The sequence below is a fragment of the Microcaecilia unicolor genome, chromosome 2 (genome assembly GCF_901765095.1).
Source record: "Microcaecilia unicolor chromosome 2, aMicUni1.1, whole genome shotgun sequence".
Taxonomy (NCBI): Eukaryota; Metazoa; Chordata; class Amphibia; order Gymnophiona; family Siphonopidae; genus Microcaecilia; species Microcaecilia unicolor.
Genome location: NC_044032.1, coordinates 619,901,174 through 619,928,275, shown reverse-complemented (window position 1 = coordinate 619,928,275; position 27,102 = coordinate 619,901,174). Strand labels below are relative to the sequence as shown.

Sequence of the window (27,102 nt, the reverse complement as noted above, 5' to 3'; positions counted from 1 at the left end):
CATTTCATGCCCTCTAGTGCTACCCAGGTTGCAAGAAGGAAAACTTAATGTCATGGTTCCGGCCATGCTCCTGATCCCCAATGTACCAGAGGTGTCTTCCTATCCCAATTGCCCCTTCCATCGTAAGGAACTGCATACACGGTCGACACTGGCAGCTATGAGGATTCCCAGGCCAGCGCCCGGCATGCTGTTGGGCTTCCTGGGTGTGCATGTGTGGCCTGAGAATCCTCAGAACCACCATCAGAGACACTGACATCCCTTGATGACATCCTTCCTGCAGGGGTATACTAGGCGACCCAACCCCTTTGCACATCGCCTCTACCACTGCTCAGCTTTCATACTGTGAGTTTTTGGCCAGCTTTGCCGCAGCTCCAGTCTCCAGCCAGCCTACCTTGTCGCTTGACTACTCTACTCCAGCATGACTCATCTGCTGTCTGCTGGGATCCTCCTATCCTCTGGGTTGGAAGCCCTCGACACTTAAAAGCAATATCAAGAAATACATTTTTCACAGAGAAGGTGGTGGATGCCTGGAATGCTCTTTCATGGGCAATGGTGGAATAACAGTAACAAAATTCAAAAAGGTGTAGGACAAAGGCATAGGATCTGTATGTGGCATAAAATCACATTTGTGGAATATCACAGCTCGAGAAATGTATGGAAATGATAAAAGTAATTCAAGGGACAGCTACCAAAATGATACAGTGAATGCAATATAGGCCAAGAAACTGAATATGTTCTCTAGAAAATAAAGATGGGAAATGGTGAAATAAAACAAAAACAAATATCTAGCAGTAGAGGCCAAATGAATTTCGATTTTGATCTTGGCACCAAAACCGATCCAAAACTCGTATTTAGCCTTGTTTCGATTTTGGATGAAAATGCCAGTGAATTTTCAGCTGAAACCAAAACTGTTCTGTGCAGCTGCAACCCTACTCCTTCTCCAAACACAAGAGCCCCCTTCCAGAATCACAGGTAGGCCCTCCCCTGGAGCTTAATGTATCACTGATTGTCTAGTGGCTAGTCGGGGCAGGAATGATCCCCAACTGCTCCTACACATGTCGACTCCAATCTCAAAATGGCTGCTAGGACCTCCCACGGCAGTCCTGCAAGAATGCTGCGGAAGATCCTGGCAGACATTTTGTTAGCAGAGCCACTATGGGCAGGAGCGATTGGGGGTTCTCCTATTCTGATTAGCCACTGGACCACCAACAATACAGTAGACCCAGGGGAGAGGCGCCTTCTGTTTGGACAGGGGGAGGAGGGGAGTTGGGCTGGAGGGACTGCGGGCTATGCCCTGCCCAAAACTGGCCCAGTCTCCAGTTTTGGCTTTTGACTAAACTGAGTGGTGAAATTTGGCTGCAGATTCGGTTTCAACTGAAAGAAAAAGAAAACTTGGTTTTGGTCACTCTCTATATGACAGGCTTTCAGAAAGCACTTCCCATAAGGGCAATAGCTGAAGAACATGTGGTTACGGTTGGAAGTTGAAAGGAAGAAACCTAGAAAAGTAAGGAATCATGGTACAAAGAGGCGTGGATACCTGAACTGCCTAATAGAAACTGCAGAAATAAAACACTGAAAATGCAAGCCTGCTTGGGACAGATACAGAAGACAGGAAATGAGAAGAGATCTACAGAAATTAGAAAAATTATCTAAGGTTTGGCAGTTAAAATTTAAGGTGAAGAAGTGTAGAGTGATGCACTTGGTTGCAGAAATTCAAAGATGACTGGAGGAGAGACTGATAAGCACAGCTCAGCAGAAGGACTTTGGAGGTGATAGTGTCTGAGGATCTCAAGGCGGTGAAACAATGGTGACATGGCAGTGGCTACAGCCAGAAGGATGCTAGGCTGCATAGAAAGATATAACCAGTAGAAGAAAGGAAGTGTTGATACTCCTGCACAAAATCATTGGTAAGACCCCTCTTGGGGTACTGTGTTCAGTTTTGGAGGCTTTATTTTGCAAAGGACATAAAAAGACTTACATAGTAACATAGTAAATGACAGCCCGAAGCAGTTCAGAGAAAAATAACCAAAATATGAGAAGAAACTTGAGGACCTAGAGGAAAGGAGGGACAGGGGTGATATGACACAGATGTGTAAAAATTTGAAAGATAAGAACAGAGGATATGATATAAAACCACGTATTAAGGGAGCAAAAACTCATCCTCATGATCTCTTCCAATTTTGCACATTGCTGCTTCTGTTTTATAGTAGCTCCTGATTAATCCATACCTTTGGTTTGAGAAGTAAATGCTTCCACGCATGTACCAAACTCTCCACAATTCCTTCTCCAAATAAACCTGCATCCACCGTTTCCGTTACAACCAGGTGAACTCTGCAGGAAAAAACCCCAAACATAATTAAGTGTCACTGGGTGTCGTAGATAATATGCTGAAATCTTCTGCTCAATATGCGGTGGCAGCCAAGAAAGCAAACAGGATGCTGGTAATTATTGGGAAAGAAATGGTGAATAAGACCAAAAATACTATAATGTCTTTGTATCACTCCATGGTGCATCCGCACCTTGAGTATTGCATTCAGTTCTGGTCATCGTATCTCAAAAAGGATATAGCAGAATTAAAGGTTCAAAGAGCGACCAAAATGATAAAGGGGATGGAACTCACTCTTCTCATATGAGGAAAGGCTAAAGAGGTTAGGGCTCTTCAGCTTGGAAAACAGACGGATGAGGAGAGATATGATTGAGGTCTACAAAATCCTGAGTGGTGTAGAACAATTTTTTTACTCGTTCCAAAAGTACAAAGGCTAGGGGACACTCGAGGAAGTTACATGGAAATACTTCTAAAATAAATAAGAGGAAACATTTTTTTACTCAACGAATAGTTAAGCTCTGGAACGCTTTGCCGGAGGATGTGGTAACAGCGGTTAGCATATCTGGGTTTAAAAAAAGGTTGCTCCCAGGTGCATAGCTCCCTTACCTTGGGTGCTGAGCCCCCCAAAACCCACTCCCTACAACTGTACACCACTACCATAGCCCTTAGGGATGAAGGGGGGCACCTACATGTGGGTTTCGGGTGGGTTTTGGAGGGCTCACATTTACCACCACAAGTGTAACAGGTGGGGGGGGGGGGGGGTGGGCCTGGGTCCACCTGCCTGAAGTGCACTGCACCCACTAAAAACTGCTCCAGGGACCTGCAAACTGCTGTGATGGAGCTGGGTATGGCATTGAGGCTGGCATAGAGGCTGGAAAAAAAGTTTTTTTAATTTTATTTTTTTGGGTGGATGGGGGTTGGTGACCACTGGGGGAGTAAGGTGAGGTCATCCCCGATTCCCTCCGGTGGTCATGTGGTCAGTTCGGGCACCTTTTCGAAGCTTGATAGATCTTTGATCTGTCCCAGCATGGCAACGCTTACAGTGGTGGAAATAAGTATTTGATCCCTTGCTGATTTTGTAAGTTTGCCCACTGACAAAGACATGAGCAGCCCATAATTGAAGGGTAGGTTATTAGTAACAGTGAGAGATAGCACATCACAAATTAAATCCGGAAAATCACATTGTGGAAAGTATATGAATTTATTTGCATTCTGCAGAGGGAAATAAGTATTTGATCCCTCTGGCAAACAAGACCTAATACTTGGTGGCAAAACCCTTGTTGGCAAGCACAGCGGTCAGACGTCTTCTGTAGTTGATGATGAGGTTTGCACACATGTCAGGAGGAATTTTGGTCCACTCCTCTTTGCAGATCATCTCTAAATCATTAAGAGTTCTGGGCTGTCGCTTGGCAACTCGCAGCTTCAGCCCCCTCCATAAGTTTTCAATGGGATTAAGGTCTGGTGACTGGCTAGGCCACTCCATGACCCTAATGTGCTTCTTCCTGAGCCACTCCTTTGTTGCCTTGGCTGTATGTTTTGGGTCATTGTCGTGCTGGAAGACCCAGCCACGACCCATTTTTAAGGCCCTGGCGGAGGGAAGGAGGTTGTCACTCAGAATTGTACGGTACATGGCCCCATCCATTCTCCCATTGATGCGGTGAAGTAGTCCTGTGCCCTTAGCAGAGAAACACCCCCAAAACATAACATTTCCACCTCCATGCTTGACAGTGGGGACGGTGTTCTTTGGGTCATAGGCAGCATTTCTCTTCCTCCAAACACGGCGAGTTGAGTTCATGCCAAAGAGCTCAATTTTTGTCTCATCTGACCACAGCACCTTCTCCCAATCACTCTCGGCATCATCCAGGTGTTCACTGGCAAACTTCAGACGGGCCGTCACATGTGCCTTCCGGAGCAGGGGGACCTTGCGGGCACTGCAGGATTGCAATCCGTTATGTCGTAATGTGTTACCAATGGTTTTCGTGGTGACAGTGGTCCCAGCTGCCTTGAGATCATTGACAAGTTCCCCCCTTGTAGTTGTAGGCTGATTTCTAACCTTCCTCATGATCAAGGATACCCCACGAGGTGAGATTTTGCGTGGAGCCCCAGATCTTTGTCGATTGACAGTCATTTTGTACTTCTTCCATTTTCTTACTATGGCACCAACAGTTGTCTCCTTCTCGCCCAGCGTCTTACTGATGGTTTTGTAGCCCATTCCAGCCTTGTGCAGGTGTATGATCTTGTCCCTGACATCCTTAGACAGCTCCTTGCTCTTGGCCATTTTGTAGAGGTTAGAGTCTGACTGATTCACTGAGTCTGTGGACAGGTGTCTTTCATACAGGTGACCATTGCCGACAGCTGTCTGTCATGCAGGTAACGAGTTGATTTGGAGCATCTACCTGGTCTGTAGGGGCCAGATCTCTTACTGGTTGGTGGGGGATCAAATACTTATTTCCCTCTGCAGAATGCAAATAAATTCATATACTTTCCACAATGTGATTTTCCGGATTTAATTTGTGATGTGCTATCTCTCACTGTTACCAATAACCTACCCTTCAATTATGGGCTGCTCATGTCTTTGTCAGTGGGCAAACTTACAAAATCAGCAAGGGATCAAATACTTATTTCCACCACTGTATGTTCTTCAAGGTGAGGAAGCTCAACAAAAAATTCAGAGATACTGAGCTAAAGCAAAATAATTAGTTAATGAACAAAAAGACACCAATACTGACCCTAGTTCTGGACTCCTATTTTAAGGAGAGCCACTGGCATCCAGACCTATGACAAAAATTCAAGTCTGGCTCCCCATGGGCAATAAAAATAAATTTTCAGCCAGGTACTTTATGCACACTCTCGGCTGCTTCTACTGTCTCCAGGGATAACTCTTCTCCTTATGACATGTCTAGTCTTGAAGATCTTGCAAGGACATGCTCCACCATATTTATATCTGATTAATCGTCCACAACCTGTTAGATAAGGTCAGGGTGGTATAACTTTAAATTTTGTGAAAACTGAGACAGAGTCCTTATAGAATCAAAGGCAGTCACTGCAATCCTTTTTTTGTTTTTAATCAAGCTGCCTTAACACTGAATTCTGGAGACAGACTACAAAGTTTTTAGAAATAAGCTGAAATCTTTGTTTTAGGAAGTTTTTAAATAGTTGATTACTCCTAATAAAACGCATCTTTGGTTAGCCAATTCTCAGAACATTTTGGCTAATTTCTTATGGATTTGTGCTATTATGTGGCAGAAGCATTTTGATTAAGTTTTGTCATTTGCATTATAATTGTTCTATTATGTATTTTTAACGACGGTGTAATTCACACTACACCGTGGCAGTAATTTACAGACTAGAAACTGGTGTTTGACTCTGAAGAGCAGCAATGCCTCAGCATACAGAAATACAATCTGAAAACTCATTTATTTCAAATTGTATTTGTTTGTTTTGGGGGAGGGGGGGTTAGCAACACTGGGAAACTCTTGACTGTGTGCATGTTTTTTTCTTGGTGCAAGTATGTCTATCCTTTTTATAATGGAGTTCAATTTCTATTTCTTTCATGTTTATTGATATTTTACTATGTAAATCACATCAGTTTGGCATTAGCCAAGATTGTTCATTAAAAGCTTGCTTCATCTCCAATCTGTGTTTCAAGCACAGGGACATGATAGTAGGACTATAATGCTCACCCTTGCAACAGCATATATCATCTCAGTGGTACAAGAAAATGTATTACAAGCTAAATGGTGCAAAGGGAACACAACCCAGAATGACTGACACCGCCGGGATGACTCTACCTCTCGGGTATATGCTTTGGGATTTCGATATCCAGCGACTTCATGTGCAAAAGTTCAATTTCTCCATCCATGTTATTTGCTGCTATCACATCATGAGCAACTTCATACATGGTCTTGGACACCTCACAGGCAGACACATGGAGGGCTCCAGCCTTCTTAGCAAACATACTGAAAAGTCAAATAAAAAAAAACCCCACTAATTTAAAACATGCAACTTGAGAAGAGAATTGTGAAAGATATGTTAACTAACACTTTCTAAAAAAAGGAAAAATAAATCATGAGATTACCATCAGCTGAATAGTATTCTTAAAAAACACCATAAGGGACCAATGGCTTTGTTCACAATACCATATTTACTTGGCAGCTGCCATAAGTTATGGGTATAAAACTCATGCAAACAGAAACTAGTTTAAGTGCTAATAAGACAGTACAAACACAAAATTACAATAATGGTCAGGGTCTGATCTACTGGTCATTTTGAGGTCGATATTCAAAGCACTAACTGAGCAGAAAAGGCCACTGAATACCAACATTAACCACCAAACAAAACCAGCTGTTTTGTGGGCGGTCCGGGGACAGACTCAGCACTTATGCAGTTGAGGGCCGATATTACTGGATAAGCTAAACAGACAAAGGGGACTGCATAAAACACAGTCCTATCTTTGTTGCTGAATATCGCACTTACACAGAGAAAGGATAGCCGGTCACACAAATCTAGATATTCAATGCTGATGCCCAGAGATGCCCTGGCACTGACTATCTAGGCATAACGCTGGCAGTGGCTAAAAACATACAGACCATCATCAGTTCAATATTTACTCTTACGTTTGAGTGATTTGTGCCAAAGTTTCTACATGGTCTTCCAACTGCGCCTTCCTAAGGAAGTCCCAAAAGTCTCTACTGATGCATATAAACTGTGAATACAGAGAGCTGAGGAGCAGATCTTCATCTGAACTGCACCGCAGTGAATAGAGTTCAACTAAAGTCATACTACTTATAATCCTGCTCTACCACCTGCCTTCTGTTATCACATTCAATTTTCAACCCAAGGTCTTTGAACAATACAAGATGCAAGAGGTCTTTCAGTCCACTTCTGTTTCAATAGACAGCAGCTGAATCACACACACCTGAGTATTCCTGTCCCAGCTCCGATGTCCAGGACATTGCGACACCCAGCCCGCACTGCCTTTTGAATGGCGTTCAAATACATGCGGTTCCGCCTGCTGTCGTTAAGCATGGTAAAATGCCATCTCTCCACCAGCCAGTTGGCAACTCGGTAAAAATTCTCCTTGGCGTCTGTGAAGTCAGGGTTTAGCTTCAGAGCTTTGTAGAAGTAACCAGCTGCTTCATCTCTGAAGCCCATTCTGCAGCAACAGCAAAAAGAGGACAACTGTAAACAAGTAGCTACTCGCAATTTCTCTACTGCAATACACATTTTTCCTAAAGAAAATAAAAAACTTGCTGAACTTTGAGGAGAGTTTGATACACTTTACTTTGAAAACTACAGTGTCCTGCTTCATAACAAAACCAAGTCCACAGGGTTCACAACTTCTGTGTTACCAGTCTCACAACCCTCATCTGCCATATAAAAAGCTCCATCACCGTATCCCCAGCAATCATGCTGGAAAACAGTTGGGGTAGATTCTACCTTTATGCATCCGGCTTCTGCATGCACCCTGCCACCTACCATAGCACATTCATCATGCATACAGAAACAGTGACTTCCAGGAGGCAGTGCTCCAAGGCTCTGAATAGAGATATGAAAGATAAATGAAAAGTAATGCCTCCAGAATTCATCCACAGATGGCAGCAATGATGCACTAGAAGTATTAATTCACTCCTGAAATCTCTTCCTTCACCTTAGTTGGCAAGAAGTATCTGTGTGAGGAGGCTGTTTTGCTATTCTTTGTGACATGGAAGCATGCAGTGAGCACTCGTGATTTAAGCAATGTGACGCGATTAGCCCTTCCCAGTCCACAATCTTTACATTTTGTGGCCCAGCAACGCACTGTACTAACATCAACAGTCATCACTATAGTATGAAACAATGAATTTCAATTGTATAATGATTTATTTTAGATCCTCAGACTCATTGTGAATGTGGAAGAGGTGATGGAAGTGCTAGGGGTATAACTAGCAGAAGAAAGGAGGTATTGATGCCCCTGTACAAGTTGTTGGTGAGGCCCCACTTAAGTATAGTGTTCAGTTTTGGAGGCCGCATCTTGCTAAGGATGTAAAAAGACTTGAAGCAGTTCAGAGAAAAGCGATATGGGGTTTGCATCACAAGACATATGAGGAGAGACTTGAGGACCTGGACATGTATAGACTGAAGGAAAGGAGGGACAGGGGTCATATGATACAGACATTCAAATATTTGAAAGGTGTTAATCTACAAACAAACCTTTTCCAGAGACAGAAAGGTGGTAGAAGTAGAGGACATGAACTGAGGTTGAAGGGGGGCTGATTCAGGAATAATATCAGGAAGTACTTTTTCACGGACAGGGTGGTAGATACTTGGAATGCCTGCCTGAGGGAGGTAGTGGAGATGAAAATAGTAACAAAATTCAAAATGTGTGGAAAAAAACACAATGGAATCCTATACAGAAGGCATGGGACCAAACAAGCTTAGCAGTGATTAGATGGCCACACCAGTAATTGGTAAGCAAAGCCAATGTTGGGCAGACTTCTTAACAATCTGTGCCCTGATCATGAGCTGGACAGATTGCGCTTCACTAACTGGAGAACAAGGCCAGTGCCCTGAAAATGGCAAGAATACATATGTAGTATCACGTTATACCTTATGAGTTTATATTGTTGGGCAGATGGGCTGGACCATCACCTACTATATTACTATGTTACTAGAACAAACTGACAAATAGCAGAAATCACCAGAACCTGATGGCATTCGTCCTATCTCTCTATATAAAAAGCAACACCAACGTTCTATGAAGCCTCCAGCCGGAAGTGTGAAGGGGGCGAGATATCCGGTTTCCCTATGAGTGTCTGCCCCGCCCTCTCTGTAACACAGTCAGTGAAGGAAAACAGCACAGCTCGAAATCAAATCGCTGGCTCTGTAACAGTGAAGGACTCAGAGGGGGGAGGGGGGAGGGGAGAGAGGCCAGAGGGCAGGGACACACACACTCCCACATGCACACAGAAGAAAACATTGCTAGCCCCCGTTTCATTTGCATCAGAAATGGGGCTTTTTTTACTAGTAGAGTTATAAAGGATCAGAAATACAAAACTGCACATCTGACACAGATCATCTGCCACTGGTTACCTGTAACTTATCATCCAAAACTACTTCTGTACCAAACGTCCTCAGGACAGTCTAGTTTTCAAGATATCCACAAGGAATGTGCATGACACAAATTTGCATGCAAGCACCATCTCCATTATATGCAAATCCATCTCATGCCTACTCACTGTGGAGATCCTGACAACTCAACTGACTGGATGTGCCCGGACTGGGTTAAAACAACTGCTCCAGGGTATACATATTCAAGTCTCTTTTCATACATCTTTTGGCACAAACCCCATTTTTGTTGCCTTCCTCTGAATTGCTTGGAGTTTTTGAAATCTTTAGCGAGATACGGCCTCCAAAGCTGAACATAATACTCAAAGTGAGGGCCCCATCAATGACCTGACAGGGGTCAGGGGAACAGTGTCTGACTAAGATTAGAAAGAGAGAAGTGGATTAGAATGGTGGAAGAGTGAATGCTCTCCCTCTCAAAGGCTCCCCACAGACTTCCTCCACCCAGAACCCTCAAGCTTCCTCCACCTAGAACCCCCATCCATTCACTCACACACAAAATCCCCATCTCTGCTGGCCTGATACCAGTTGTAACACTAAGCTGAATGCGAAATGTTAAGCTTGAAGGCTTATATTCTGTGGAGGGTGGCTGCTGCCTCTCTTCCCCTGGCCAGATCCAAAGGTCTCTATTCTATCCTCATCCTTCTCATCCTATCTGCTGCTTTTAACACTGTTGATCACAGCCTACTCCTTGATATGCTGTTCTCACTTGGATTTCAGGGCTCTGTTCTTTCCTGGTTTTCTTCTTATCTCTCCCAGCGTACCTTTAGTGTATACTCTAGTGGATCCTCCTCTACTTCTTTCCCACTGTCAGTTGGTGTACCTCAGGGATCTGTCCTGGGACCTCTTCTTTTCTCCATCTATACTTCTTCCCTTGGTACTCTGATCTCATCCCATGGTTTTCAGTATCATCTTTACGCTGATGACTCCCAGATCTACCTCTCCACACCAGAAATCTCAGCCGAAATCCAGGCCAAAGTATCAGCCTGCCTATCTGACATTGCTGCCTGGATGTCTCAGCGCCATCTGAAACTAAACATGACCAAGACTGAGCTTCTTCTCTTTCCCCCTAAACCAACCTCTCCTCCTCCCCCATTCTCTATTTCTGTGGATAACACTCTCATCCTTCCTGTCTCATCAGCTCGTAACCTTGGGATCTTCAACTCCTCCCTCTCCTTCTCTGCACATATTCAGCAGACTGCTAAAACCTGTCGTTTCTTTCTCTATAATATCACCAAAATTTGCCCTTTCCTTTCTGAGCACACTACCAGAACCCTCATCCTCTCTCACTTAAACTATTGCAACTTGCTTCGCACAGGTCTCCCACTTAGCCATCCCTCTCCTCTTCAATCTGTTCAAAATTCTGCTGCACGACTAATATTCCGCCAGTGTCGTTATGCTCATATTAACCCTCTCCTCAAGTCACTTCACTGGCTTCCTATTCGTTTCTGCATACAGTTCAACATCCTCTTATTGACTTATAAGTGCATTCACTCTGCAGCTCCTCAGTACCTCTCCACTCTCACCTCTCCCTACATTCCTTCCCGGGAACTCTGTTAACTGGGTAAATCTCTCTTATCTGCACCCTTCTAACCCTCTCCTCAAGTCACTTCACTGGCTTCCTATCCGTTTCCGCATACAGTTCAAACTCCTCTTATTGACATAAGTGCATTCACTCTGCAGCTCCTCAGTACCTCTCCACTCTGACCTCTCCCTACATTCCTCCCTGGGAACTCTGTTCACTGGGTAAATCTCTCTTATCTGCACCCTTCTCCTCCACCGCTAACTCCAGACTCCATTCCTTTTATCTTGCTGCACCATATTCCTGGAATAGACTACCTGAGCCAGTACGTCAAGCTCCATCTCTGGCTGTCTTCAAATCTAAGCTAAAAGTCCACCTTTTTGATGCTGCTTTTAACTCCTAACCCTTATTCACTTGTTCAGAACCCTTATTTTATCATCCTCACTTTAATATTCCCTTATCTCTTGTTTGTCTGTCCTAATTAGATTGTAAGCTCTGTCGAGCAGGGACTGTCTCTTCATGTTCATGTGTACAGCGCTGTGTGCGTCTAGTGGTACTATAGAAATAAGTAGTAGTAGGGTATCTGGTATGGGGTCCCTTCCCTTGTTTTGTCATGCGACACACCTTCCTCCCCATGTATTTTATGTGTTGTGCTACACGTTGCTAACAATGTCTATGTTTTAAGGTGAAATTAGATCTTACCTGCTAATTTTCTTTCCTCTAGACCCTCCAGACCGGTCAAGACGCTTGGGTTATGCACGCCTACCAGCAGAGGGAGACTGAGAACACAAAAACTGAACCAAGCATAAGCCAGCAGCCAACCCCCAAGCAGCCAGTAAATCCTTAACAAAGCAAAACGCAACCAATGAAAAAACTTAAACTATAACCCCGAAAGGTCAAAGAACCCTGTGCTCAGAAACAATTCTTGGTAACGTGCTTCAAATAACCGAACGCCACAGCGTTGTGGTCCTTCTCTGAAACCCAGAGGAAAACAACGGAACTTCAGAAACCCAAAGCTCCCAATTTAGAGTCCTATCAGCAATAGCAACATAGAAATGTCCATATCAATCATCTCTCAAGCACACTAGGACAAAGCACCAGAAATATACACAGCGGGAGGGTTCTTGACCGGTCTGGAGGGTCTAGAGGAAAGAAAATTAGCAGGTAAGATCTAATTTCACCTTCCTCAGCGACCCTCCAGACCGGTCAAGACGCTTGGGAAGTACCAAAGCAGTAAACATCTAAGGGCGGGAACTTTGCACCCCAGAAGTCAACACTGCCTCCCCAAAACTGGCATCCTGCCTGGCCTGCACATCAATTCTATAATGCTTCACAAATGAATGCAGCGAGGACCAGACCGCCGCCCTGCAAATATCCTGCGGCGGCACTAAACCACTCTCTGCCCGGGAAGAAGCTACTCCCCTGGTCGAGTGTGCCTTTAGTACCTCTGGCACCCTACTTCCCTTGAGCAAATACGCAGAAGAAACTGCTTCTTTCAACCATCTGGAAATTGTTACCTTAGAAGCCGCAGCTCCCTTCTTAGGTCCTCCATACAACACAAACAATCTATCCGAAGACCGAAACTCTCGCGTCCTGACTAAATAAGAACGCAAAACTCGACGGACATCCAGCTTAGCCAAACGGCGCTGAGAAGAATCTCCGAACCTATCTCCCAGAACCGGTAAAGAAATGTCCTGATTCACATGAAAGGAAGAGACCACCTTAGGCAAAAAAGACGGGACCGGCCTCAAAGACACCTTCTCCTTAGAAAAAGTCAGAAAGGGCGCCCGACAAGACAAAGCCTGCAACTCCGAAACTCGCCGAGCCGAAGTAATAGCCACTAAGAACACTGTCTTCAAAGTCAGATCCTTCCAAGTACTTGTAACCAAAGGCTCAAAGGGCGGTCCCACCAAAACCTCCAAGACCAAGTTCAAATCCCACGGCGGAACCACCGGACGAAGAGGAGGACGAATCAACTTCACCGCTCGCAAAAACCGAACCACATCGGGAGCAGATGCCAAGGAAACCCCCCGGATCCTACCCCGGAAACAAGCCAAGGCCGCAATCTGCACCTTCAAAGAAGAAAGAGCTAGACCTCTGTCCACCCCATCCTGCAAAAACTCTAACACCTGCAGAAGAGAAGAGTTCCAAGGAAAATAAGAACGATCCCTACACCAGTTCTCAAAAATCCGCCACACTCGAACATAAGCAAAGGACGTGGACTGTTTACGAGACTGCAACATAGTCTCAATTACTCTAGCTGAAAACCCTTTCTTCTTCAACCTGTCCCTTTCAAGAGCCAGGCCGTAAGCGAGAATGGAACCGGGTCGGGCATTACGATAGGGCCCTGCACCAACACCACCGACCCGTCCAACCTCAGGGGACCCTTGATCGCCAGCCGCACTAGATCGCCGAACCACGGACGACGTGGCCAATACGGAGCCACGAGGATCACCGTGCCGACGTATCGCTCTATTCTTTGAACTACGCGCCCCACTAGAGGCCAAGGAGGGAACACGTACAACAGTTGACGCGGTGGCCACGGAAGCACCAGAGCATCGATCCCCTCGGACCAAGGGTCCCGCCTCCGACTGAAGAACCTGGGCACTTGAGCATTGCTGGCTGTTGCCATAAGATCTACCACCGGCAGTCCCCACTCCATCACCAGCCGATGAAACAGCGGACGATGCAGCGACCACTCTCCTGGATCCAGAGTGTGCCTGCTCAGAAAGTCCGCCTGGAGATTGTCCACTCCAGCCACATGACCTGCGGAGAGACTCTGCAGATGAAGCTCCGCCCACTGCATCAACTCTGCCGTCTCCTCGGCTACATCGCGACTCTTTGTGCCCCCCTGATGGTTTACGTAAGCTACCGCCGTGGCATTGTCGGACAGAACTCGAACTGCCTTCCCGGCGAGAAGATACTGCAGGGCCTGCAACGCCAACCGGATCGCCCGAGTCTCGAGCCGATTGATTGACCAGAGGGCCTCCTCCGGTGACCAGAGACCCTGTGCCACCTGACCCAGACAATGTGCTCCCCAGCCTGCCAGACTGGCATCTGTGGTCACCACAATCCAAGCCGGAGAATCCAAGGGCATCCCTCTTTCCAGATTCGGAGTATGAAGCCACCACCGCAGACTGGTTCGCACCGCCTCCGGCAAGAATAGTCTGACCTCCAAACTCTGAGACTGCGGAGACCAACGATCCAACAGCGCTGACTGCAACTGCCTCATGTGAGCTCTGGCCCACGGCACCACCTCTATCGATGCCGCCATCAGCCCCAAAATCTGAAGATATCCGTGAGCTGACGGGGACCGCTTGGCAGAAAACTGACGGATCAGCCCCTGAATCTTGGCAATCCGAACGGGCGGCAGAAACACCAGGCCCCGCACCGTATCGAAACGAACCCCCAGATATTCTAGGGATTGAGACGGAACCAGATGACTCTTGACACTGTTCACCACCCAGCCGAGCGACTCCAAAACGGATACTACCTTCGCTGTTGCTTCCACACTCTCCTGATAGGATTTGGCTCGAATCAGCCAATCGTCGAGATATGGGTGAACCAATACTCCTTGCTGCCGCAAAGCCGCCGCCACTACCACCATAACCTTGGAAAAAGTACGCGGTGCCGTAGCCAGACCGAACGGCAGAGCACAAAACTGAAAGTGATGTCCTAGAACCGCAAAGCGAAGAAACCGGTGATGCGCCTTCCAAATGGGAATATGCAGATAGGCTTCCGTCAGATCCATAGAAGTGAGAAATTCTCCCGAATGAACCGCTACTATGACCAACCGTAACGTTTCCATGCGAAACGAGGGAACCTTCAACGCCCCGTTGACTCGTTTTAGATCTAAAATAGGCCGGAAGGAATCCTCCTTTTTGGGAACCACAAAATAAATCGAACAACAACCGGTCCCCCTCTCTGTAACCGGCACCGGAACTACAGCCCCTAAATCTATCAACCGCCAGAGAGTCTGCCGAATTGCCCTGGCCTTGAGCCGAGAGCGGCATGGGGAGGCTACAAAGAAATCTGGCAGAAACTCTTCGAACTCCAAGGCGTACCCGTCTCGCACCACTTCGAGGACCCACTGGTCTGTCGTGATATGGGCCCACCTCTGATAAAACTGACTCAACCGAGCACCTACTCGCACCAGAGGCTGGACCCGCAAACCTTCATTGAGAAGCCCGACCGGAGGACAGAGCTCCCCCCGAGACCTCTCGTCCTCCTCGACGACCCCCACGAAAGGGCTGAGTACGCTGAAAATATCTGCCTCTAAACGCCGCGCTGAACCTACCTGGCCTATAGCGCCGGGCATCCTTCAAACGAGCACGCCCTGACATGCCGCGACCCCCTGCTCTAGGTCGCAATTCTGGCAACCGCGGAATCTCAGCCTCCCCAAGACCACGCACCAATTTATCCAACTCTTCTCCAAAAAGCATAGACCCTTTAAAGGGAAGCGAACACAACTTGGATTTAGAAGCCGCATCCGCAGTCCATCCACGAAGCCACAGGGCCCGACGAGCTCCAACCACCAAAGCCATATTCTTCGCCGAAGCCCTCAACAAATCATAACTAGCATCTGCCAGAAAGGAAGATCCCATCTCCAACTTGGCTAACTCCTGCACCACGGAAGCCCTGTCCAGCGCGGGACCATCCAGAAGCTTTTCAGCCCAACGGAAACACGCCCGAGCCACTAGACCTCCACATAGAGCGGCTTGCAGAGACAAGGCCGAGAGATCAAAACTTCGCCGAACAAAAGACTCCAACTTCCTATCCTGAGGGTCTCTGAGGGCAGTCCCCCCATCAACCGGGATGGCAGTAGCTTTGGTGACTGCCGTCACCACCGCATCCACTGTAGGAGATTTAAAAGGTGAAATTAGATCTTACCTGCTAATTTTCTTTCCTCTAGACCCTCCAGACCGGTCAAGACGCGTGGGTTATGTCCTCCTACCAGCAGAGGGAGACTGAGAAAACACTAAGCTTTTGAAGCCTGTATATATAACCTGTGCAGAACCTCCACTAGCCAGTATAACCCTGACAAAGCAGAGAAACAAAAAACACTAACAACAACTAGCAACCCTGTACGTGGTCACAGTACACTGCAAAAACAAGAAACATCTTCCGCTTGCTCTTACGGAAACATGTTCCTTTGCCTTTGATAAAACAGTTGGGCTTCTACAGGTGGACTATCAAAGAAGAGCCCCACCTGTCCCGGACTCCTATCACAAAACAGAAATAAACAGTCTGCAATTAGAGAAACAACAATTTACAGCAGCCAAGAATTATCCAACAAACACACCTCCTGACAGGGCGGGCTCTTGACCGGTCTGGAGGGTCTAGAGGAAAGAAAATTAGCAGGTAAGATCTAATTTCACCTTCCTCAGCGACCCTCCAGACCGGTCAAGACGCGTGGGACGTACCAGAGCAGTAACTAACTTATGGGAGGGACCTACTAAGGCCAGAGGTCAAAACTGCTGCCCCAAAGCGCACCTCGTCCTTTGCATGCACAGGAATCCTATAATGCTTCACAAAGGAATGCAACGAAAACCAAACCGCAGCCCGACAAATATCTAACAGAGAAATCATACTATTCTCCGCCCACGAGGCTGCCATTCCCCTAGTGGAATGAGCAGACCAGCCCCTAGGCACCACAGGACCCTTCACCAAGTAAGCAGATGCAACCGCCTCCTTCAACCACCGTGCTATGGTCACCTTAGGAGCCGCTGCACCCTTCTTTGGGCCACCATGAAGAACGAACAAACGGTCAGAGGCTCTGAAGTCCTGAGTTCCAGAGAGATAACAACTCAAAACTCTCCTGACATCCAGCTTGGCAATAGCACGCTGCTCCGAATCTCCAGCCATATCACCCGACACTGGCAGAGAGATGACCTGATTAACATGGAACTCGGAAACCACCTTGGGCAAAAAAGGAAAGCACCGTCCGCAACGAAACCTTTCCCTCAGAAAGGACAAAAATGGTTCCCTACAAGACAAAGCCTGAAGCTCTGAAACACTCCGTGCTGAAGTAATCGCCACCAACAAGACCGTCTTTAAAGATAAATCCTTACAAGATGCCGATACCAGAGGCACAAACGGAGGCCTGATCAAAGCATCCAAAACTAGCTTCAAATCCCACGGAGGCACCATCCATCACTGAGGCGGACGCAGCAACTTAACACCCTTCAAAAAACGCACTACCTCAGGCACAGACGCGAAGGACTTTCACTGAAGCTTCCCACAAAAACATGACAAAGCTGCCACCTGAATCTTCAGTGTAGACAAGGCCAGACCTCTATCAACACCAGCGTGCAAAAATTCCAAAACTTCCGCCACCGAAGAGTGAAACGGCCAAACTCGATGGTCTTCACACCAGTGCTCAAAGATTCTCCAAACCCGGACATACGCCAAGGAAGTGGATCGTCTACGGCAACTCAACATCGTAGCAAAGCCACTGGACGAAAGCCCCTTCTTCTTCAACTTGTGCCGCTCAAGAGCCAAGCCATAAGCGAAAACCGAGCCGGATCCGGCATGATTATCGGGCCTTGACACAGAACTGATCCCAACAAAGGCAGGGCCGCCGCCCCTGCCAACCGCACCAGGTCTCCATACCATGGTCGACGCTGCCAATCCGAAGCTACCAGAATCACCCGACCGGAGTGATGTTCGATGCGCTATATTATTCGACCGACTTACAGCCACAGAGGAAACACATACAGTCACTCCCGAGGCCAAGGCAACAGAAGAGTGTCGATTTCCTCCGCTCAAGGGTCTCTTCAGCGACTGAAAAAAAATCTCTGAACTTGCGCATAGCGAGCCGTTGCCCTAAGATCACCGAAAGTCCCCAGACCAACACAACTCACTGGAACACTGACCGAAGAAAAGACCACTCTCTGGGATCTAGAGTGTGCCTGCTGAGATAATCTGCATCTATGTGACCTACCCCGGCCACATGCGCTGCCAAGAGAGCCTGAAGATGAGTTCAACTGCGCCGCCAAGGCTCTTTGTTCCCCCCTTGACGGTTGACATATGCTACTGCCATGGCATTGTCACAGAGCACTCGGACTGCCTTGTGGCGAACCACCGACGTCAAGGCCTGGAGCGCCACCCGAATGGCCCGAGTTTCCAGCCGGTTGATGGACCACTCTGCTTCTGCCCGAGACCACCGGCCTTGAGCTACCTGACTGAGACAATGTGCCCCCCAACCTTGCAGACTGGCATCCATGACCATTACCAGCCCCTGTGGGGACTCCAACGGCATTCCTTTCCCAAATTGCGCGGATTGAGCCACCAGCGGAGACTGAGAGGGGCCACCGACAGCGGACAACACATTTCCAAGTCCTGCGACAGAGGGGACCAACGACTGAGCAGAGCTGACTGTACCTGACGCATGTGCGCCCTGGCCCACGGAACTACCTCTATGGTCGCCGCCATCAGGCCCAGGACCTGACGATAAGTATGGGCCGTCGGCGCCTTCTCTGCAAGGAACCGACGAATCGGACCCTGTAACTTGGAACCAAAAGGCTGCACGAAGGAAAGTGAAGATAAGCTTCCGTCAAATCCAGGGAAGTGAGAAACTCTCCTTTCCGGACCGCACCAGTGACCGACCGCAACGTCTCCATCCGGAAAGAGGGCACCTTGAGTGCCGCATTGACCCTTTTGAGATCTAAAATGGGACGAAAAGTGTCCTCTTTCTTGTGGACCACAAAATAGATCAAATAGCACCCTGAGCGTTGCTGATCTGAAGGAACAGGAACCACGGCTCCCAACGCGAGCAGCCACCGCAGAGTGTCCCTCACTGCTGCCCTCTTGCTCCAAGACCGACAGAGGGATTCCAGAAACACTTCGGGAGAACAGCTTTCGAATTCCAGCGCACATCCGCCTCGAAACACCTTGAGAACCCACTGATCTGACCTGATTTGGGCCCAACTCTGGTAAAACAGACTCAGCCGAGCCCCAACATGCACCAGAGCCTGAGCCCGCACACCTTCATTGGGAATTGTGGCCTGAATACTAACCTCCCGCGGAAAAGCCACGCCCTCCGCGACGACTCTCACGAAAGAACTGTGTGCGCTGGAAAAACCGACCCCTAGAGGTCCTACTACTATTAAACATTTCTATAGCACTACTAGACTTATGCAGCGCTGTACAAATTAACATGAAAAGACAGTCCCTGCTCAACAGAGCTTACAATCTAAATTGGACAGACAAACAGACAGCTAGGGGTAGGTCCCACTCGATCTGCCCGGCCTATACCGCTGAGCCTCCCTAAACCGTCCCCGAGAGGAACTAGTTCTGGCCCCTGCCTTGAACCGAAAATCTGGAAGCCATAGAACCTTGGTATCACTAAGACCTCACACTAACTTGTCCAAATCTTCTCCAAAGAGCATAGCTCCCTTAAGTGGCAGAGACCCACAACCATAGCCATATTTTTTGTCTGAAGTAGGCAACAAATCATAAAAGCCTCAGACAAAAAGGATGAACCCATGTCCAAGTCGGCTAACTCCTGACCCCCAGAAGAACCAACATCTACCGAATCATCCAGGAGCTTCTCGGCCCAACGAAAACATGCCCGAGCTACCAGACCCCCACAAACCGAGGCCTGCAGGGTTAGAGCCGAGAAAACAAAACTACGCTTGAGAAAAGATCCCAACTTCCTATCCTGAGGATCACGGAGGGCCGTTCCTCCATCAACCGGGATAGCCGTAGCTATAATTACTGCCGTCACTACTGCATCTACCGTGGGAGCCTTAAAGGAATCCCTATCGTCCTGAGGGAGGGGATAAAGCCTCGCCATTGCCACCTTACACGGCAAATCCCATTCCTGACAAATCATCTCCCGGAGATCCTTGTTCATAGGGAAGGATCACGCCTGACGCTGAATGCCCTTCACCAACGGATCCTGGACAGTTTCCCCCAAAGCCACCTCAGGACCAAACTGAAGGGTGGACGACACCTGATCTATGAGTTCTGACAGCTCATCTCTATGGAAAATCCGCACTACTGAAGGATCCTCTCCAGGAATCCAACAATCCTGCTCCTGAGAGCCGTCAATTCCATCTGACTCCCCCAGATCACTAAGCGCAGCTTCTGCAGCTACAGGAGAAAAACATTGCCTGTCCTCTGACCACTCTAACCGTGGTCTCTCAGCCAAGACGGAAATAGCCCCCTCTTCCAATTGGGGGGGGGGGGGGGTCCCGATCTCCAGGCCTGATACCGCGTCCAGACAAAATCTGGAGGAAAGCCCACCATTCCTGGACCGTCATTAGGCCCTTTTGTGCCAAAAACGGAGGCCGCAGGCCCAAAACCAGCTGGCTCCACGGGCCGCGTCAGACTCAAGATGGCGGCTGTTCCCGCCGAAACTGTTCCCGCTGACAGCGGCCCTGCCTATGCTCCCGCTGACCCGGAGACTCCCGACACCATCGATCCCTCCGCGGTCAAGTCGGGGGGTGCCGCAGCCACCTTTATAGGTGCACCGCAAAGCTACACTGAGCGCCCGGCGCCTCTACCCCTCGCCACGAGCACGCGCGACATCGGAGGAGCTGGGCCGCCATAAACCACGAGGGAAGGGAAAAGCTGTTCCGCAAACGCGCCAAACCAAAAACTCACTCACACTGCAAAAGCACTGAAGAAAGTGCTGCTCTCTCGTTCCAGCAAGGAATCAAAACCCCCGTTCGGTCCGCTGAAAATAAAGAAATGCCCTTAAAGGCACAGTACTCCAACTCTGGCAGCTGGAAATTGTAAGGCACTCAAGGCTACAATACTGAGAAAGCAGCCGAGGCACAAAGCTGCCAAGCAAAACGAAATAGAATAACTGACCTTAAAGGCACAGTACTCTAATTCTGGCATCTGGAAATTGTAAGGCACTCAAGGCTACAATACTGAGAAAGCAGCCGAGGCACAAAGCTGGCAAGCAAAATGAAATAGAATAACTGACCTTAAAGGCATCGTACTCTAACTCTGGCATCTGGAAATTGTAAGGCACTCAAGGCTACAATACTGAGAAAGCAGCCGAGGCACAAAGCTGCCAAGCAAACAGAAATAGAGAGCAGCACAGGGGGAGGGACCCAAACATAGGTGTAACACCCCAGGGGGAAAAACTGGGCCCCACCAGACCCAGGGCCCCAAAGCACTTTTTTTTTTTTTTTTACACACACACGTACAGGGTACTGCAACAGAATAAAGTTTGGAAGGAAAAAATCCTACGACCCAATGACAAACTACCTCACCAGATTATTGGAGACTGCACAGGCTGTCAACTGCTACCTCTGCTGAGACTGAGAAAATACTGGCTAGTGGAGGTTCTGCACAGGTTATATATACAGGCTTCAAAAGCTTAGTGTTTTCTCAGTCTCCCTCTGCTGGTAGGAGGACATAACCCACGCGTCTTGACCGGTCTGGAGGGTCGCTGAGGAAGAATCCCTATCCTCTTGGGGAATAGGATAAAGTCTCACCATCGCTTTAACCACCCGACAGGCTGAATCTGGAGAGGACCACTCCTGTAAGATCATATCCCTCAGATCCTGATTCATAGGGAAAGAACGAGAAGCCTTACGAATGCCCTTAACCAAAGGGTCTATCTGCTTAACCTCCGCTACAACCGGCTCAGGAGCCTCAAACCTAAGCGTAGACATCACTTGATCAATGAGCTCCGGAAGCTCATCCCTAGGAAAAATCCTTACCACCGAGGAATCCTCCCCTGGGAAGGACCCCTCCTCTTCAGGATCAATGTCTAAAGGGAACTCATCACCCAATCCACTACCCTCATCTTCCGAGGGAGGGAAAGACAAAAAAATCAGGGTCCTCCACATAGTCTAGCCGTGGGCGCTTGACCCCCAAAGGAGCTGCCCCTTCTGTACATCCGGCTGAGAAGCACCTGCCTGCCAGGCCTGAAACATAGACCAGACAAACTCCGGTGGAAATCCCATAGCCCCCGAAGGCCCTGGAGAGCACCCAACATTCTGTCCCAGGCCCTCCACCACCTGCTGGGCCGGGATCGCCAGAGGAGCCGAATCCAAGATGGCGGCGGTTTCCGCCAAAATCGGGACCGCCGCCACCGCACCAGAACCTGAGTCAGACCCCGGGAGGCCCTTACTGCCGCCCGAAACCTCAGCAGACAAAACCGGAGGGGAAGAGAGAGAATGCTTAGGCTCACCGCAAAACTTGCACGGAGCTCCGGGCGTTTCAATCCCCCGACGCGCGCAGGAACGGCAACGAGCCGCCTTTCCCGCCGACATCGCTAAAACTTAAAGCGGTACACACACAAACCGCCAAAATCGCCCCAGCTCTACTCCCTTCCTCAAAACCACACTAAAACCCTTGCCAGCCCCCAAAATGAGAAACAACAAAATGTTCTGATGCAGAACAGCACTGTCTGCTGCTTGCTTTCCTCCTTTTACTCCTGTTTCTCTTTTCTTTTTTTTTTTTTTTTCTCCACACACACAGCAAACAGCCCAGTTGCTATATACTGACAAGGGCTAAGGCTCTCAAGGTTCCTGTAGCACAGGAGCCGAGGCACCAGGCTACCTTCACACAAGGTACAGCAGGGGCAAAACCCGGACACGGGTGCAAACCCCTAGGGGAACAGGGAGCCCCACCGGACCCGCTTCCCCGAAGCACAAATTCTAAGTACAGGGTACTAAAATCAGAATCTCTAATCCTACCAGACCAGACTGACTGCTCAGGCTGCACGTCTACCCTCTACTGGAGACTGAGATTTACTGGCTGCTTGGGGGTTGGCTGCTGGCTTATGCTTGGTTCAGTTTTTGTGTTCTCAGTCTCCCTCTGCTGGTAGGCGTGCATAACCCAAGCGTCTTGACCGGTCTGGAGGGTCGCTGAGGAATTTTCATTTATCAATGTTTTAGCAAAAGTACATCATTTTACTGACATATGTTGAAAGGCGGTATATCAAGAATAATAAACTAAACTCTATTCAGCTCAACAGAGGAATTTTCTACCAAGCAAATCTCTTAGCTAGTGGTGTAGCCACGGGGAGTCCTTGGGGGCTGAGGGACCTGGGCCCACCCCTCCCCCCCTCCAAACTGCTGTACCCTGAATGGCTGGCAGGGATGCCCAAGAACCACCAGCTGAAGAGCTTCACAGCTCAAACCTCCTCCAGTATGAGGAAGTCGACAGCATGCTTTCCAGCAGCTGATGGTGGCACTTCTTGCACATGCTCAGTTCATGCGCGCAAACTGAATGCTGGAGGCGCGCCGGCATCAGCAGTTGGAAAGCACAGCGCCAACTTCCTTTCACCAGGGAAGTTCGGACTGCAGAGCTCAGGCTGCCCCACCAGCAAAAGTAACATTTTTAACAGGAAGTGGGGGGGGGGGGGGGTGGAGAAAGCAGAGAAGAATGAGTGGCCCCTCAAGTCCACCTCAGGAGCCCCCTAAAAAATGGGCTGCTGGGTATACCCCTGTTCTTAGCCCCAAATAAAATCTGGCACAGAATACTGACCTGAAAAGGTGCTCCCCCATGCTGTTACAGATCACTTCAGCGGTGGGAAACAGTTCCAGGGCCTGCTCATAACAGTCCAATACATCTCGAGTCCGACTAAGAGCTGCCAGTTCTTCTGCCCACTTGAAAAGGGTAAACTGAAAAGTTTCCTGGGCACACACAAATGCATTGAAATAAAGACTGGATTAGCGATGACAAACATGTCAGTGCTGTGATTGCTCTGATAAAGATACAGTATGCTCAGCCTCCACCACTAGATGGTGCTCAGCTACCAGTATCCTGGTCCATAGCACACTCAGTCCTACTAACATCAAAAGTCCAACAGGCGCACACGCACACACACACACACACACGCACACACACACACACACACACACACACACACACACACACACACACACACACACACACACACACACACACACACACACACACACACACACACACACACACACACACACACACACACACACACACACACAAAAAGAGCCTTATGATGTGGTGCTCTCCGTTCATCTGTCTGTGACCCTTTTGTTGTTGCACATACTGAGTTGGGCTAGGAATAGGACAGACATTCAGGGGACTACTGTACCCTTCTGGTAGTCCAGAAATGCAAGGAAGCTGAGCTGACAGCACCATTCCCTCTCCCTTTGTCAAGCTGTTGGTGTGTGTGTGTGTGTGTGGGGGGGGGGGGGCAAGTTTTTGGTCAAAGGAAACCAAGGGGATGTTCTAGGTGGCTTTTTTTTTTTTTTTTTTTTTTTGGGGGGGGGGGAGATGAGCAGCTATTAGCATTGCGATGTTCTTTTATGCAGGGCATGTGAAGGAGTAGCCTAATGGTTAATGCAGTGGGGTTTGATCCTGGCAACCTGGGTTCAATTCTCACTGCAGCTCCTTGTGGCCTTGGGCAACTCACTTAACCCTCCATTGCCCCAGATACAAAAACTTAGATTGTGACCCCTCTAGGGACAGAGAAAGAACTTGCATATAATATGTACAGCACTGCTTACGTCGGTCCTACCTTTGTCCCTTATTTGTCCTGTCTGTCCTGATTTAGATTGTAAACTCTCTTGAGCATGGACTGTCTTTTCTTCATGTTCAACTGTGCTGCGTACGACTGGTAGCGCTATAGAAATGATTAGTAGTAGTAGTGAAGATGTGCATCCAGCATAAAATTACATTGGAGTCTACCCATGCAGTTTCTCAGTGACCGAATACTTCTCTGCTATTTAAAGCTTCCTTTGTTTACATTATGCCAATTTACGAAAAGTCTGCAGATCAGACCTTCATCATTCACAATGATGCACACTACTGACCAAACTAAGGATATCCCTAATGAATATGCAATTCAAAACTGGTAATATATGGTATTGTTTGTCCATGCAGGAAATGGTATATTAGGTCATACTGTTCAACCGATCAAACACAGACTAGCTCAATGTTTGAGAAATCTTCATTTGAGTCGTAAAGAGGCTCCTCTTCTGTCACATTAGCTCCAACAAAACCATAAGCCCATGGATTTACGTTTTATAGTACTGTTGCAACTGATATCAAGAAGAGAGGAGGGGGAATGATGCCCATCAGTTATTATATAGGGAACAAAAAATAAATTTATACATGAAAAACAGTAGAACCAATGAGATTGAATAGGGAGTAGACTGGTCGCAGCTGTGAAGATTACGTCAATATAAATACACATCACATCTGGGGGTAGCCTAGAGATCCAACAGACAGAATAAGCTCCAGTCGGCTGATTTGTTCCATCACGCAGTGGTCCAAAGTTTTGTGAACTGTATATCAGGTAGGAATATGGTTATTTTTTAACAAACATTTTTTTTTTGGCATTTAGGGTGAAAGTTGATTTTAGCAATTTATTAGAATGACTATAGCTGATCATTATTTTTTAATCTTAGTTTTGGCTCCTGAATACGCCGTTTGGCAAAACACGTCACTGTGTAGAGCTTGGATGCACACTGTGTTTACAGATTAAAGCTTACAAGGAATTGATTGCTGCTTCTTTGAATTTCTTGAATGACTGGGCCAGTTTTGCTGGCCAACGAGACACAAGGCATTGTATGTGTCAATGGGAATACCGTGTATAGACGAATAGACTTGTTAAAGGTATGATATCAACAACAAGCGGATTACCATCATAGGAACAGCATCTTATTTATTGGCGAATAACAAGACCCCATTGGTAAAGCAGAAAATATGACTCTCAGAAGTTGGTTTACTAGGTTCAGAGACTTGATGTTTAATTGGGCTTTAAGTTGTTTCTTAACAGCGGTAACAATAGAGAGCACATCAACATTTGTAATATGATAATTTTAATTGAGATTTGTTTTGTTAATAAAAAGCTTGTAGTATTTATAAAAGTGGTTTTTGTGTAATGACTATGCACGAGAGAGATCTGATAGGTATTACCTCTGCTACCAAAATTTGCATCAGCTTCTTCTGAGGGTCACAGCTCTAACCATATACATTTATTTATGCATTCTTGTATCCCACCGTTATCCAAAAACAACTTTCTGTTCAAACTGGCGTACAGATTACATTCTGGTTAACAGTTACAGTATTGGTTTACATTTTACAGTTCGGTTGAGACTTGTAGTTATGGTTTACAATTACAGTTTTCATTTTGGTTGGAACTTATAATGATAGTAATCGAAATGGAAATTGATAGCCAGGTTATTTACTGTAGAATTTTTTAAAGATGTATTTAGAAATGGTTGTTGTTGTTGTTGTTTTCAGTTCTTTTCTAAATTGCAAATAGTTTGTGATGCTTCTTGTGATCTTTGGTATTGAGTTCCACCATTTGGAACACAGATAGTTAAACCCAGCCATGTAGATAGATTTGTAAGTTATATTTCTGTAGGTGGAGTAGGTAGGTTCTGGTTTCTGGACTTGCATTTCTTGGGGATAGTTCTACCAAGTCTAACACATATCAAGTGAAATCAATAACAAACATATCGTCACCGTGGAAACCAGGCTGCGGAGTACCGCAAGGATCACCACTATCACTGATCCTTTTCAACCTCATGATGACTCCACTAGCCAAGACCCTATCCATCCAAGGCCTTAACCCATTCATCTACGCTGATGATGTTACATAATACATCCCATACAAACATGATCTGGCTCACCAACGAAATCAAGCTAAGCTTAAAAATCATGAACTCATGGGCAAATGCATTCCAATTAAAACTCAGTACAGAAAAAACACACTGTCTCAACATCTCATCCCAATACAATACATACAAACCCACAAACATAATCACCCCAGGATACACACTCCCTGTCTCAGACAGCCTGAAAATTCTCAGAGTAACAATTGACCATAATCTATCACTAGAGACCCAAGCGAAATCCACCATAAAGAAAATGTTTTTCTCAGTGTGGAAACTCAAACACATAAAACCATTCTTCCCGAGGGAAATATTTCGTAACCTGGTACAGTCCATGGTACTAAGCCACGCAGATTACTGTAATGGAATCTATGCGGGATGCAAGGATCAAATTTTAAAAAAAACCTTCAGACTGCCCAAAACACCGCAGCCAAGCTTATATTTGGAAAACACATTTTGACAGCGCCAAACCACTCAGAGAAAAATTGCACTAGCTACCAATCAAAGAACGTACCACATTCAAAATCTGCATGACTGTTCATAAAATTATTTACGGCGAGGCACCGGGATAC

At 47.3% G+C, this 27,102-nt stretch overlaps 1 protein-coding gene across 2 annotated transcripts in view; it reads right to left on the bottom strand.

Moving 5' to 3' along the window:
• PRMT9 (protein arginine methyltransferase 9) overlaps positions 1 to 27,102 on the bottom strand; it is an 80,945-nt gene that overhangs the window by 38,472 nt on the left and 15,371 nt on the right. For both annotated transcript variants that reach the window (XM_030191663.1, XM_030191664.1), the window contains exons 3-6: positions 23,409 to 23,557; positions 7,245 to 7,481; positions 6,118 to 6,285; positions 2,229 to 2,331 (exon numbers count right to left, since the gene is read on the bottom strand). In XM_030191663.1, the coding sequence (XP_030047523.1) occupies positions 2,229 to 2,331; positions 6,118 to 6,285; positions 7,245 to 7,481; positions 23,409 to 23,557 (657 nt within the window). The remainder of the gene's footprint in view (positions 1 to 2,228; positions 2,332 to 6,117; positions 6,286 to 7,244; positions 7,482 to 23,408; positions 23,558 to 27,102) is intronic.